Raw genomic sequence first — 15910 nt, forward strand, 5'->3', positions numbered from 1 at the left:
TCCCTTTAGTGCAATTGTTCAATGATGTACAAGTGTCAAGAACATATTTAGAAAGAAGAGAATTGCTGCCGATGTCTTGAGGAGTGGTGGCCCATTGCATCAAACATAAACGAGAGCCATCTTCAGATGTGGGTGGGCTTAAAGAGAGGAGGAGTCAGGGAGCACATGCAAGCCCCGCCCCACAAATCTTCATGTAATCAAGTTTAACCCCATGTAATAGGGTTCCTGGTCATGAGGAGGATCCTGACAGCATTTAGAATCCGTCTTCAAATCTTCCTACTCACTGGTCCCCAGTCCAAGGGCCTGAAACAATGTTGCCGCACCTCCCAAAATACGGTATTTCTGCTTCTTCTCAAGTGCACCAATTTTGCAAATGGCAACAAAAAGGAAGAAATTCAGGGGTGGGCAGAGACATTACTATGAGTGCAATAGCACTCTATCGTTCATAATCCTCTGCAAGTGGTATTCAGAGGTATTCTGCCTCTGGGTTGTATCTGGGTGGTGCCCCAGATTTTTGCTGCTCTACTGTTCTTGTTTAACAGAGACAATAAAGTTTGTCTCCAGTTTGCACACCATTGTGTCTTCTAAGCCATGACATGACAATTACTCAAACAAATCTAATTACTCTAGAACACCTTGATCAATATACACTCCAAAAAAGGAAGGGGGGGGGAGAACTTAACAAACCAACCCAAAACATAAACTTTCTTTTGAGCATATACAGCGAGCAATGAGGAAGCTCTTCACTTCATTGCAGGGGGTATGCTTCTGAATTGAGGCTGTGGGGACTGATTTGAATGGACAGGTAATAGGAGGAGAAAACTGGGCATGGTATGGCGGTGACTTTGTCAGTGCTCCCTTCTCCTCATGGATAGTTTTGCATCTTCAGCACCTCTGTAAAAGGACCCATAATGTCTGATCCAACAGATGGCAATTCAAGGGATGCTCTGCACTCACCTGGTGGATGATGCAGGCTCTGTTGTCTGCCTCTGCATCCGTGTGCGTCTCATAAGGTGATCCTTCATGGACATCTGGACTTCTGCGGGAATATCTGGTGAGGTGTGACTGATTTTCACAGCTGCCTCCAAGAAGCCCAGAGTCCCTGTGTCCTTTAGCTTGTCAGCCATGTTCTCTTTGTCGTGTTCCGTTGAGTTCTGGGAGGCGGGGGTGTTAGTTGAAATGGCCTTGTTCCTCCAGGGCACCCAGCACAGCTTCCAAAAGAGAAAGAGAAAAACTGCCACCAGCGCCAGTCCACATACAATAACTATCACTGCAAGGAGGCTGATGGAGAGCTCTAGAGGTTGGGGGAAGGCAACAGTGGCAAATGGGCAGAAAGGATCGGAGAAGAGATGTGGAAGAATGGGTGGGAAAGCAGGAAAGGAGGGAGGTAAGGGAGAAAAGAAAAGAAAAGTCTGTGAGATACCTGAAAGAACAAGGACAGATACATTCTAAAATGGAGTCTGTTCCCTTTCATATGCTCCGCTCATGAAAAGAAAGTGTAACAAGATTCCTCAGTGAAACACTTCTCCAGAATAGACATTCTTACCTATCCACCCCCCCCCCCAACCCTTCTGTTTCTGGTGGAATGTTGTGATTTCCTAAAACTATTTCATTACAGTTCTTGTGATGGTCCTGTTTGATATAAGCATTATTAGTTCGGGAGGCTCAACTGAAATGGCCGCTCAAATCACACACCAACATCGCTTCTCCTCTGATCAACAACTTATGGCAATTCTTAAAATGTTAAGAGATCTGACTACAGGACAGACAGCACTAATGATTAGGTTTTCAAAATGTCTGGTTCCGGTGGGGCACCCTATTGGGAATGGATGCTTCCTCACAGACCTATTGACTATTCCTTCCCAGTCAGGGTCTGATGATGTGAGCTGGTGCCCTGGAAAGGATTCATGCCCGCTGCTGACTGTGTTGGGAGTTTGTTGGCAGAAGTAGTTGGTTAGTTGTTTGGTTAGATGGCTGGGAATGGAACAGATCCCAACTCTACTTATTGTGGTCCCAGTCACAGTGCCACCCTCCCGCAGGCCATGGTTAAATAAGGGGTGGTAAGATGGACTCAGGCAAACAACGATCTGGATTGCATTCCAGCCTCCTTCCAGAGGGCTGGAACAATTTCAGGGCCATGTCAAGTATTATGCCCCACCCCACCGAGTTGGGTCCATATCAGGGGAAGGAAACATCTGGCACATGAGGCAAGTTAGACCAGACCAATTAGATCAGTTTTTAGCTGGCCATGTCCACCTGTCTGTCACCTGACATTAGAAAAAAATACCAAGATTCCTAGAAAGCTGATTTCAGTAGCCACCACTACAGTCTTCAGCTTCTGAGGAACCATAGCATTCACTTGGCCATAGCTGATTAAAAGAGCACCTGAAACTTCTTAATCCTAGAAAACATGTCACTTGACACAGCCCGAAAGCAGATGCCTTTGTACTGCTCTGATACAGGGGAGGCTTGTAATATTGCAAAAGCAAATATTAATCCAGTTCTTTACAGCTCTGTCAGGTACAAAGAGAATAACACTGTTAGGCAATCGTTGGAAAACACACAGCCATTGTGCTTACGCTAACATAACTGAACTGGAGGGGGTAAGTAGAGTTTAGGTCTGTATTTCTTGGCTGTCTCTTGTAATCCACCTTGATCCTATAAGAAAGGGCAGGATGAAAAATTTAGTCTTAGAATTCGGAACTGGGAAACAAAATCAACATGTCAAAAAGATCCTGGAAACAAGATGCCTCCATACGGATTTTTTTAAAAAATTGCTGAAGTACCTCTTGGAAAAGAAATAATGAGGGGAAGGCTGTCATTGAAAGACTAGCACTTTGACATCAAATAGTGTTTTCTATTTTCTAAAAAGTAGTGGTGATGATGCAGTTTTTAAAACCTGAAGTCAAGTGGATTTTTCTGTGTTAGAAAATGTTGGTGCAATCTGGGGGGGAAATATTCCTCTATGCAAAAAAGCAAATATACTGTTAAGTGGCTGGCTTCCTCCCAGGAGAGCACATGGTTTGCAGGTTCCAGGTTCAATCCCTGTCATTTTTAGGTAGAGCTGAAAAAGCCCCAGTGCACAGCTTTCAAGAAAGTGTAAACGATTCTAAGTTAGATCCAAAGTGTAGGTCAGGTTCCTCTGTGTATGCTTCCTAAATTCCTATGCTATCTGAAGTTACCTGGCACACAGCAACATCAAGGAAATGGATTGAGGCAACAATACAGGGACATACAGCCATATTACCGTAGCTGGCAAAAGCCAGTTGTTTTGGCCAATCCCACTACTGGATAATGCAAAGCAGTTGTTTCAAATGGAAACTGTTTGGCATCATTAACAGGGCCGGCTCTAGGGGTAGGCTGGGTGGTGCGGGGCACCAGGGCGCGGGGCTGGCAGGGCAGCCGACATGCTTGAGACGGCCCTGATCATTAAGGGTAGGCAAATGTCAGTTATTTAAGTTATTATACTTTTCCTCTCAGGAGGCACCATTTTGCATTTCCACTGGATGAGCCAAAATATATTGGGCCAGTTCTGAGGTCTGGACCACACATGCCACAGAATGAAGCACAAATGGAATTGTGGATGGAATTGAATTCCTGCTCCATCCATAGGTAAATTCAGACTGCAGGTGGGGAACACCATTTCTTTAAAACAAGACATGGAGGAACATTCCCCAATGGAGTTTTCTTTTTTAAACAAAAGCTCTCTGCAAATAGATAAAACTACCACACCAGGGGAAAGGTCCTGAGCCATTTGCTCAGAATTTTCCATCGTCTTTCTTTATATATATATAACTGTAGAAAAATCACAACCTTCTCTTGTCAGCTGAGTGGAATACCACAGCTATTTTCTGACTTACTCCTGATGCTCGGTTCCTGGTAAATGTGGCTTTTAATTAATTACCAACCTTCCTTCTGCAGGAGACTCGGTCAACCAGCATGAATCTTACCACACCTATGTTTTATTTGTTTTGGAATATTTATAAACCACCCTGGGAAGGCTGATTACCCAATGAAGGGTAAGATACCCATTTTAGAAATTGATTCATTAACTAGAAGGCAATGCACAGTGCAACCCTTACAAACCCTCTACACCCAGGGTTAATCAATTTATGACTCTAGGCAGATTCTCCCGAAGGACTCTGAGCTATCTGTTCACACATAGCCCTATGGTAATGGTAGTAGAGAAGCACTTTTAGGACTATTATGATTTGCAGTATGAGGAAGATATTTTTCCTTAATTTACTTATGTCTCGAACTATAAATATGGATGATCTTACATCTATTTGCAAGGTGCATGGGTCTTATTCTTTTAAACAGCTTCCTTTGTGCACTGAAAAGTGCTCCATCCTCCTCAGAACAGCAATTTAAAAAGGAACCACTCCAAATCTATCCTTATTAGATAGCTGAGCCTGTATCAGACTCTCTAGGCAGCTCACATCTGTTCTTCATTAGAGCTGTTATGAAAATATCCCTTGAAATATGCTTTTCTCTTCAATGCAAGCATTCCCTACCAGGACTGCTCCATTTGATCACAGGTTTCATTTAGGAACCAGCTATAATTAAAATATTAGCACTGAGTATTGAAGAAAACAATAGAAGACATGACATGAACTTAAATTGTCATCTTAATGAACATAAAAACCAAATTTCTCCATTACCGTAAAGAAGCGACCATAGATCTGGTTGGATTGCTTGGTTTTGATCTCAGATCTGGCAGGATCAGTAACACAATCCATGAACTCATGGAGAGCCAGCTTGGAGAGGGCTTGTTTTTCAGTTCTGGCTCAGAGCACAGTCTTGGCATAATCCAGTCTTATGAACAATTTACCATTAGCAGAAGCTAGATAGAGAAATGTCAGATTACGCTTTGCATCAGTCGTTTTAGTTCATCTACTGGAGAAGAACATGTATCCCCATTGTTCAGCTAAACACCCAGGGTGCCAGCTGTTTTCTAGGTAATGAGAAGGTGGAAGTTGATGGGTACTTTTGTGGCTGAAGACTTGCACCAGCTGTTGCTTTCTCCCGTTAGACCCATATAAATGCCCCTATATCAGGCATGTCAAACCTGCGGCCCTCCAGATGTTTTGGACTACAATTCCCATCTTCCCCAACCACTGGTCCTGCTAGCTAGGGATCATGGGAGTTGTAGGCCAAAACATCTGGAGGGCCGCAGGTTTGACATGCCTGCCCTATATGAATACGAGTCCCTTCATCTGCACCACAGCCTGGGGCCACCTCAATGAGAGGATGTCTTTTTGTTGCCTCATTTAATAATGAATAAGACTGCATAAGATAAACAGTGGAGGTTCCCCAAGAGACTTGGCTAATTGCATTCTCGGCATAGCACAGGCACCACTTTCTGCTGCATGGAGAGCTAAACCCTGGAAGGGTTCCCAATGTTCTCAGTTATCAAATACAGCTTCAGTAGAACTTGGATGACTTGAAAGAGCAGCCTGATCCTCCCTGTATTTTGCTCTGCAAAAAAGTTACTGGGAAGGGGGAAATGGTTTCCTCTGCCAGAAGTCTATGGCTCTAAGATCTAATGCCAGAGGAGATATATGCACATTAATATTAGTGTCAACCAAGGAGTTTTCCCTCTCCCCATCCCCTCGATGTGTATCCCCAGAAAGCATCTCTATTCTTATTACAATTAGTCATGTAAATAGTGACAAAACCCCGGAAGTCTGAAGGGGTAAACAATGCTAGGCATTTGCTGCTGATGCAGACATCAGCACCTGGGGCTGAGCAACTATTTCAGCCTGTAAGGGAACATGTACGGTTTACTGACTGTGTCTTCCCAAGGCTCATCCCTATGGGCTGGATTCCTGACAGGAGTTCTCTTTTCTTCATTTACACAAAATTCAATAGGCTAGGAGCAAGCCAGACAACACTGCATCAAATTGGCAAGTTAACTGAAAGCGAAAAATGGCCATCCTAATGGCATTTGTTGTGCAATAGATGATTACTAACACAGGTCAGTGCTGGTTAGCACTCCCTTATGTGCAATCTAATGTGGAACAGTTCATCTGCCTTGCAACATATGGGAATCTGCCACGATACTGTAGAAGTGTGTCTGCAGAGGGGCCACTCACGTTACAGATCAGCTCTCAAATTAGGGACTAGGGTAAAAGCAGGTAAGTCTATGAGCCTTCTTCCACATGAACACCCATGGTAGCCCCTGGACTCATTCTACAATTGTCCCCATCCACCATGTAGTAAGGGAGAAAGGCTAGCACTTGCACAGATGGACACTGTTTCATAGCTGCCAAACCCCCAAACAAACCATGTGCCAGTGTGCCCAGAGAACCCCATCATGAAAACTGCACCACTCTTTCTGTGCTTCTCAAGCATGTTACTTCCCAGGGCCGGCTCTAAGGCAAGGCTGGGTGGCGCAGGGCGTCACTCGGCTGCGCCCACTGCAGTGGCGCTGCACGCTGCGCCCGCCAGCCGCGGTGGGAAATGGGGCGGGGCGGGGGGGCGCGCCGCGCCGGAGCAATCTTCGCACCACGGCGCCCGGGCGCCCAATATGCTTAAGACGGCCCTGTTACTTCCTCAGCAACCAATCAATGCTTCACTCCATCCAAGTGCCCCTGCTTTAAAGCTAGATGGTGCTGACTTTATTACAGAGCTGGACCATCCATGGAGGGGTCACATCACCCTCTGAGGGTGCAAAATCCTCGCAACCCCTGCTCTCAAGGTTTGTTTGCCTTTTCCTGCAGCATGTGGAGCAGCCCCCTTTCCTGAACCCTGAGTCACCTTGATGCATCTCACCAAACACCCTTCTTGTCCCCTTGATGTACTGATGTTCATGGCCCCCATTTTCTCCTGGCAGCACACTATCATTTTAGATGACTGCAGGCTGCAATTCTGTGAGTTTTAAATTTGTACATACAGTAATTGCACTTGATCACATTCATGCTCTCTCCTTACTACCAGTCCCTTTCATTTGTTTAGCTTTTGCGCTGCATCACATGTTTTCAGCAGGGAACTTCTTTTTTAATGCAGTCTCATAAAATGACACAGACACTGATGGTGCTATTCGAATAATTAATAGTAATTTGATCACATTGCCCATTCTAGCTGCTATCATTCTATCTAGCCATACATTCGTGATCTTGCTGAATTCATGGTCTTGGCCAATGTTCTATAGCATCAAACTACAAGCAATTCAAAACAAATGATTTAATGTGCTTCTTCTCTCTTTGGTCAATTAAACCTGAAGTGCAACTGATCTGAGGGCCCCTACAAAATATGTGAGATAGGGATTCTCTAGGTCTATGGGGCCCCTTCATGGATCAATGCCTTGTCGTGGCGAAGGGGCTTGAATAACTCAGAGAAGCTATGAGCTATGCCATGCAGGGCCACCCAAGATGGACAGGTCATAGTGGAGAGTTTTGACTAAACGTGATCCACCTGGAGAAGGAACTGGCAAGCCACTCCAGTATCCCTGCCAAGAAAACTCCATGGACAAAGACAACAGGCATATAAAAGTTATGACGCTGGAAGATGAGCCCCTCAGGTCGGAAGGCGTCCAACATGCTACTGAGGAAGAGCGGAGGACAAGTACAAGTAGATTCAGAGCTGATGAAGCGGCTGGGCCAAAGCCGAAAGGACACTCAGTTGCGGATATGCCTGGAAGCGAAAGGAAAGTCCGATGCTGTAAAGAAAAATATTGCATAGGAACCTGGAATGTAAGAACCATGAGTGGAGGTAAGCTGGATGTGGTCAAAAATGAGATGACAAGAATAAATATCGACATCCTGGGCATCAGTGAACTAAAATGGAAGGGAATGGGCGAATTCAGTTCGGGTGACTATCATATCTACTACTGTGGGCAAGAATCCTGTAGCAGAAATGGAGTGGCCCTCATAGTCAACAAAAGAGTGGCAAAAGCTGTAATGGGATGCAATCTCAAAAATGACAGAATGATCTCGATACGAATCCAAGGCAGACCTTTTAACATCACAGTAATCCAAGTTTATGCACCAACTACCGGTGCTGAAGAAAGTGAAATTGACCAATTCTATGAAGACCTACAACAACTTCTAGAAATGACACCAAAGAAGGATGTTCTTCTCATTACAGGGGATTGGAATGCTAAAGTAGGGAATCAAGAGATAAAAGGAACAACTGGCAAGTTTGGCCTTGGAGTTCAAAATGAAGCAGGGCAAAGGCTAATAGAGTTCTGTCAAGAGAACAAGCTGGTCATCACAAACAACCTCTTCCAACAACACAAGAGACGACTCTACACATGGATATCACCAAATGGGCAGCATCGAAATCAGATTGATTATATTCTCTGCAGCCAAAGATGGAGAAGCTCTATACAGTCAGCAAAAACAAGACCTGGAGCTGACTGTAACTCAGATCATCAGCTTCTTATAGCAAAATTCCAGCTTAAACTGAAGAAAGTAGGAAAAACCACTGGGCCAGTAAGATACAATCTGAATCAAATCCCTTATGAATACACAGTGGAAGTGAGGAACAGGTTTAAGGATTTAGATTTGGTGGACAGAGTGCCTGAAGAACTATGGATGGAGGCTCGTAACATTATACAGGAGGCAGCAACGAAAACCATCCCAAGGAAAAGGAAATGCAAGAAAGCAAAATGGCTATCCAACAAGGCCTTACAAATAGCGGAGGAGAGGAGGCAAGCAAAATGCAAGGGAGATAGGGAAAGATACAGGAAACTGAATGCAGATTTCCAAAAAACAGCAAGGAGAGACAAGAGGGTCTTCTTAAATGAGCAATGCAAAGAAATAGAGGAAAACAATAGAATGGGGAAAACCAGAGATCTGTTCAAGAAAATTGGAGATATGAAAGGAACATTTCGTACAAAGATTACCATAATCAAGGACAAAAGTGGTAAGGACCTAACAGAAGCAGAAGACATCAAGAAGAGGTGGCAAGAATACACAGAGGAATTATACCAGAAAGATATGGAGGTCTCATACACCCCAGGTAGTGTGGTTGCTGACCTTGAGCCAGACATCTTGGAGAGTGAAGTCAAATGGGCCTTAGAAAGCATTGCTAATAACAAGGCCAGTGGAAGTGATGATATTCCAGCTGAACTATTTAAAATTTTAAAAGATGATGCTGTTAAGGTGCTACACCCAATATGCCAGCAAGTTTGGAAAACTCAGCAATGGCCAGAGGATTGGAGAAGATCAGTCTACATCCCAATTCCAAAGAAGGGCAGTGCCAAAGAATGATGCAACTACCGCACAATTGCGCTCATTTCACACGCTAGCAAGGTTATGCTTAAAATTCTACAAGGCAGGCTTAGGCAGTATGTGGACCGAGAACTCCCAGAAGTGCAAGCTGGATTTCGAAAGGGCAGAGGAACCAGAGACCAAATAGCAAACATGCGCTGGATTATGGAGAAAGCTAGAGAGTTCCAGAAAAACGTCTACTTCTGCTTCATTGACTATGCCAAAGCCTTTGACTGTGTCGACCACAGCAAACTATGGCAAGTTCTTAAAGAAATGGGAGTGCCTGATCACCTCATCTGTCTCCTGAGAAATCTCTATGTGGGACAAGAAGCTACAGTTAGAACTGGATATGGAACAACTGATTGGTTCAAAATTGGGAAAGGAGTACGACAAGGTTGTATATTGTCTCCCTGCTTATTTAACTTATATGCAGAATTCATCATGCGAAAGGCTGGACTAGATGAATCCCAAGCCGGAATTAAGATTGCCGGAAGAAATATCAACAACCTCAGATATGCAGATGACACAACCTTGATGGCAGAAAGCGAGGAGGAATTAAAGAACCTTTTAATGAGGGTGAAAGAGGAGAGCGCAAAATATGGTCTGAAGCTCAACATCAAAAAAACCAAGATCATGGCCACTGGTCCCATCACCTCCTGGCAAATAGAAGGGGAAGAAATGGAGGCAGTGAGAGATTTTACTTTCTTGGGCTCCTTGATCACTGCAGATGGTGACAGCAGTCACGAAATTAAAAGACGCCTGCTTCTTGGGAGAAAAGCAATGACAAACCTAGACAGCATCTTAAAAAGCAGAGACATCACTTTGCCGACAAAGGTCCGTATAGTTAAAGCTATGGTTTTTCCAGTAGTGATGTATGGAAGTGAGAGCTGGACCATAAAGAAGGCTGATCGTCGAAGAATTGATGCTTTTGAATTATGGTGCTGGAGGAGACTCTTGAGAGTCCCATGGACTGCTAGAAGATCAAACCTATCCATTCTGAAGGAAATCAGCCCTGAGTGCTCCCTGGAAGGACAGATCGTGAAGCTGAGGCTCCAATACTTTGGCCACCTCATGAGAAGAGAAGAATCCTTGGAAAAGACCCTGATGTTGGGAAAGATTGAGGGCACTAGGAGAAGGGGATGACAGAGGACAAGATGGTTGGACAGTGTTCTCGAAGCTACGAACATGAGTTTGACCAAACTGCGGGAGGCAGTGCAAGACAGGAGTGCCTGGCGTGCTATGGTCCATGGGGTCACGAAGAGTCGGACACGACTAAACGACTAAACAACAACAACAGGTCTATGGGGATTTGACACAAAGAGATACCCACTTGTGCTTATATTAACATGTTAATTTCCTTGCAAACATTAGGTAACATTTCCTTAAATACCTCTTCCTTTCCTTGTTTCAACTTCTTTTTCTCCTAGATCAGTCACCCCCTTTTGGAATGCAGATTACTCTAGTTGTCCATTGGATCCCCTGCCTTTTTAAAGTTTGGTAGATAGAGCTTGCCGGGAGAAGGTCTGGATCAGAACCATCGTGTTGGGAGATGGGTAACAGTATCCACCCTGCTGTTTTCTCAGTGAAAAATCACCTCTCCTCCTTACGTTGCTATTTGCTCCATTATAGGAAATATATGTGTAATGTACATAGTTGTGCATGTAAGTTTTCTTTAATGGAACACATAGCAAATGGGAGGGCATTTGCTGTTCTAGGAAATCTTTGGCCTGGGGGGGGGGGAGCGTCAAAGTATTAATCTCCCACCCCAGCACTGCAGTCCTAGTCCACATCAAGCTCTAAAATTGCTGTTTGTCAAAAGAGAAGAAACTGGTTATTTGCTCACAGATGTTCATTGTATCGTTTAGTTTGTTCCTGGCATGTAATAGGCATTTTGGCCCTAACTAGTGTGGTGGTGGTGGGGAGTCATAGATAAGTGAGTATCCAAATAATCTGCAGTTTCAGAATGAGGAACAAGGTACAGATTGTTTCTATTGCAGAAAATGGAAAGTAGACGTTCTGAGCGAGTGTAGAATACATCACTCCAAAATAAGTTGCTGCATTGCATGAAACATTTTGCTAAGCCTTTTCTGTTTATGCCATAGAATTACATAGCATGTCGAAAGGTGCTAGCTTGCACATTATACCTTTAATGAAAAACCTTCAGAAATGATCCATTGAGGCCTCAGCGAACCGCGGTGCTGATATGAGATGGATCTCAGCCTCTGCTGCCCATTTATGTACCAGCATAGGCAGCAGTCTGGACAGGATTTAGGGGCCCTCTTATGCATGAACTCCTGGTTTCCATCTGACACTCCTCATAAAACATGAGAGGATCGGGAGTTAACAGAAAAAGTGCCTGCCTCAGAAGAACGCTCATTTAGAAAAAGATGATATTAAATTATCTGGCACTTAACTTGTCTTTTCAAACTTATGGCTGCTTTCAAATATCCTCATAAAGGAGGAGGCAACCCAATGTAGAAGACCCATGTTGAGGAAAGCTATCTATTTCACTTTCCCCAAGTTTCCTTATAGCAGACTTAGAGCAAACTAATTACCTAACATTTCCATATTGAAATGGAAGTATTATCATCATTATTAATAAATCTTCCTCCCCCATCCATTTTGGCTTGATTGTAAGCCTGAGATCAAAGAGTGACTTACTAGTGATCTTGTAAGGCACTCTGGGAGTCTTTTCGATGAATGAGAGGGGTAAAAAAAAATGCAATACACACATACATGCATACATGCATACACACATGCGTAATCATTAAACACCTAAATAAAACCTAGAAGCCGTTCAATACATACATTTTAATATTAAGCTTGTAGAATTATTACTCATCTTTAGGCAAATCTGTATGTGAGTAGGCACATGGTAGGGGGACAGTAAAGGCAAGTATGCTGAACTTTACAACCTGTTCTATTCTGATTACCCTCCAAAAGCTGGAATGAGATCTTCTGCAGCAGGATAATGTCTGCACTCATGGAGACTCCCTGCACATTTTAGAATCCTGAAAAAAATCATAGGTGTGCAGGAATTTCCCTGCTTCACATGAGTTTCCCTGCTTCACAAGTTTCCCCTTGTCCCACCTTGGGAGTTTAGAGTTCTCATCCCTGCCCAGCCACTGACACCTGTTTATTCACAAACCACATGCCTGAAAGTGGCTAAAATGCACCTGAGTAAACACATATAGGATCATACTTTAAGAATAGTTATCTAAGTGAGTTAAGAATCACATGGAGCAGTAGAGCAGGGCTGTTCCCACTGCCCCCACTGTTGGACATGAGCTGTGATTCCTGCATTGCAGAGGGTTGGATCAGACGACCCTTTGGATCCCTTCCAATTCTATATTTCTCTCTTTCTATTATTCACTCCTGTCCCTACATTCGAGGTGAATGTCTGTAGAGGGGAGCTTGCTGTACATACATAGGTTCCTCCGCCCCTTACTGTGGAACCCCCAATAGCAAGTCTTAATTGTGTGAACACACAAATCAGGCTAAAACTAAATTACAGACATCCCCTTCCTGACATTTATTGCAATCAAATTAGTGAAACACGGGAATCTTGTCATATACCGTACATACTCGTATCATTGGTCCATCTAGCTCAGTATTCCCTACACTGACTGGCAGCGGCAGTCCAAGATTTCAGGCAGGGTTCTTGACCAGTCCTACTTGAAGATGCAGGGAACTTTCGACGTGCACAGGAAATGCTTTAGCACTGAGCCATGGTCCCTCCTAAGCGAAGAACTATTTAAAAAAAACACTTCTAGAACAATATAAACCAGGCATCCCCAAACTGCGGCCCCCCAGATGTTTTGGCCTACAACTCCCATGATCCCTAGCTAACAGGACCAGTGGTCGGGGAGGATGGGAATTGTAGTCCAAAACATCTGGAGGGCCGAAGTTTGAGGATGCCTGATATAAACCATGAGCAGTAGCAGACAAAATGCTAACCATTAGGGTTATGGTCCATTTTCACTGGTTTGACTATTGCACCATTCCTGTAAAAGAGCCATGGCAAAGAGGACCTCTGCTCTACAGCAAGGATGTTCACTGCCTGCTTTGAATCACACTCACAAGCGTCTCTCTATTATTAAACTAGCTAGTTCTATGTTTTTGTCCCTCAAAGAGCACAGAGAGATGTGCCAATGGTTTCATTCTTAAAATCCAGAAAACACAATGAAATTGAGTGAATGGCTGAATACATGGTGAAGCAATCACCATGCACCAAAATATCTTGCTCCATCCAGTTTGTCATATTACCAGACTACTGCAAAAGCTTCCGAGAGTTGAACGTGGTAAAATATCAGCCCACAAATTGTACACACACATACAGAGTTCCCATTTTTCTTTTCCAGCTGCCCCACTTCAGTCCTCATTCAGTCCTCATTGGGCTGGGGTGGGGTGGGGGTGGATTTTCATACATCTGCAAACCCTGGGGTTCTCCCAACCTTCCAGATACTTCCCTCTTCTTCCTCAGTGGCTTCGTTTTGACTCTAATCCCTGTCAGCACTTGGCACCTGAGCTGGCTATTCAGCACGATTGATACAACTGGATCATTGCTTTGAAGCTCAGCCCACATTTGTTCAAGTCACATGCTGTTTCAGGGCTGTGTGAATCAGTGCACAAGGAGGACATGACCAGGATCATGACAGTGCATTGATGTTACAGAACTTCCATTAAGTAGGACCTGCGCATGGCTAGAAAGATCATCTAACTGAGTGGCAATTTGCAAACATCCCATGCTAAAATGGTTTCATTGACCTTGCTGGGAGTGTAGAGTTGTAGTCTAATGCAACTCACAAGCGCTTTCAGAAACTGAACTGCAGGATAATGCAATTAAAAAATGGCACTAATGAGGCAAGACTCCTCCTGGCAGAGCATATGCTAATTATGGGAATGTGGAAACCATTCAAGCAATGTGACTTGAATCCATCACTTCCTGATTCTCAGCAAGCTCCCTTATGTCATCATTTCCTGGGGAGGAGACAGGTGGGAGTATTTCTACATGAAAAACCACAGCTTCCTTCACCCCCCCCCTTTGCAAAGACAGTAAATTATTAATTAAAAGCAAATGTCTTATCTGCCTCATTGGCATTTAATAACCAAGGAAGCAGAAATGTGCAAACTCCAGGGCTGTCTCAGCAATTCATCATCAGAACCTTATCTCATTTGGTTAGCACTATGTCTTTTTTCAGGCAGCTGGGAGGAGGGAAAACAAAGCACCTATTTTATAAATAGAGAAATTTATTTTACCAACTCTCAATTAAAAAAAGATAAACAGTGAAAATATAGAAGCTGTAAATGCAAATGTAAAGTTGCAGCATTCTAATGTTCCTGTGTAGGCAAAACACAACACAATACACCAGGAACCCAAGGATACTCAAGGAATCCTGTATGTATATATACACAAACACATATGTACACAAACTCAACAAACACAATTTGCTGTCCCTTACAGCTGAATTGTTAAGAAAATACAAATAAGTTACACAATCCTGATATCTGGAACATTCCCCCTTCCTTACCTGCTCCCAGGACTCTATGTTTGCAGTTATTTTGCTTCTCCACTAGATACAACAGATTTGTTTTAGGTTTCCCTTCCGTGGAAAGTATCTTCTGACAGTGTGGTTATTCCTTCTTGACTAAGCATACTGAAAGATTGTCCACCACCACCACCACCCGCTTCATGCAATTATCCTAAAATGGACACAGAACGAACTAGACTCTGATTTAGAGCCATCTGCATGACTATGCAAGTGTGGGAGAAAACTGAGGAGATATTAATTAATTAGTGTTTTATTTAGAATGACTGTCGCATGCATTTAGAATAAGACACATGTAAACTCTCCGGGACTATGAGGGCTTCCTGGCCCCATCTGTACAATATATTTAAAGCAGTATAATACCACTTTAAACAGTTAAAGGCTTCCCCAGAAAATCCAGGGAACTGTAGTTTGTGACAGGTGCCAAGCGTTGTTGGGATACCCCATTTCCCTCATAGAGCTGCAATTTCCAGAGTTTCCTGGGAAGAAGGTTTGATTGTCACACTCTTTTCCCCACCCAAGACAGACCCAACAATGACAGAAGGCTTTAGCTCTAGATGGGGAACAGCAGCCACATAATGGGGTTTGCAAATAACTTAATGTGAAACGATGCTTGTCTTGTAACACAAGTGTTATGAGCATTTGCAGATGACACCAAGCTGGGAGGGGTAACTAATGCTGCAGCAGATAGAATCAGAATTCAACATGACCTTAACAGATTAGAGAGGTTGGGTGGCTAAAAAACCTCCAAATGTTGCAACCCCTTGATCATTTCGGTTATGCATTTCATAACCTGTTTCAGCTCTACAATATCCTTTTGGAGGTGAGTTAACTTGAGCTGCCCTTCACCTTAGACAGTAAAATGTCTTGGGTCACCTCCCTCCCCCCCAGCACAGTTGGTTTGGTCTCCACCAAATACCTTTGAGCAAGTAGGCAACCTAGCATCCCTCACAGGACATGGTAAGGAGAATAATGAGATGAACTCAGGTATGCTGTCCTGAGCTCTAGGGAGGGGAGGAGGATGCAAACCTCATTATAAATATTATGCCAACAACAACAACAACAGTGCACAGTCAGTTCATGTGAAGCAACTCCCTAGATGACTGGCAGCCCCTGTTTAGAATTAGATTTATTCCCCTGCTTTAG

At 43.7% G+C, this 15910-nt stretch overlaps 1 protein-coding gene across 5 annotated transcripts in view; it reads right to left on the reverse strand.

The window, feature by feature from the left end:
- The window catches only part of SYT6 (synaptotagmin 6), a 127305-nt gene that overhangs the window by 81757 nt on the left and 29638 nt on the right, over positions 1-15910 (reverse strand). For 3 of the 5 annotated variants that reach the window (XM_088674411.1, XM_088674409.1, XM_088674407.1), the window contains exon 2: positions 958-1211. In XM_088674411.1, coding sequence (XP_088530537.1) covers positions 958-1127 — 170 coding nt within the window. In that variant the 5' untranslated portion in view covers positions 1128-1211. Of the gene's footprint in view, positions 1-957; positions 1289-15910 lie in introns of those variants that run through there. The other 2 variants (XM_088674410.1, XM_088674408.1) reach the window with 1 other exon arrangement.

This window comes from Zootoca vivipara, chromosome 7, assembly GCF_965207765.1.
Source record: "Zootoca vivipara chromosome 7, rZooViv2.hap1.1, whole genome shotgun sequence".
NCBI lineage: Eukaryota > Metazoa > Chordata > Lepidosauria > Squamata > Lacertidae > Zootoca > Zootoca vivipara.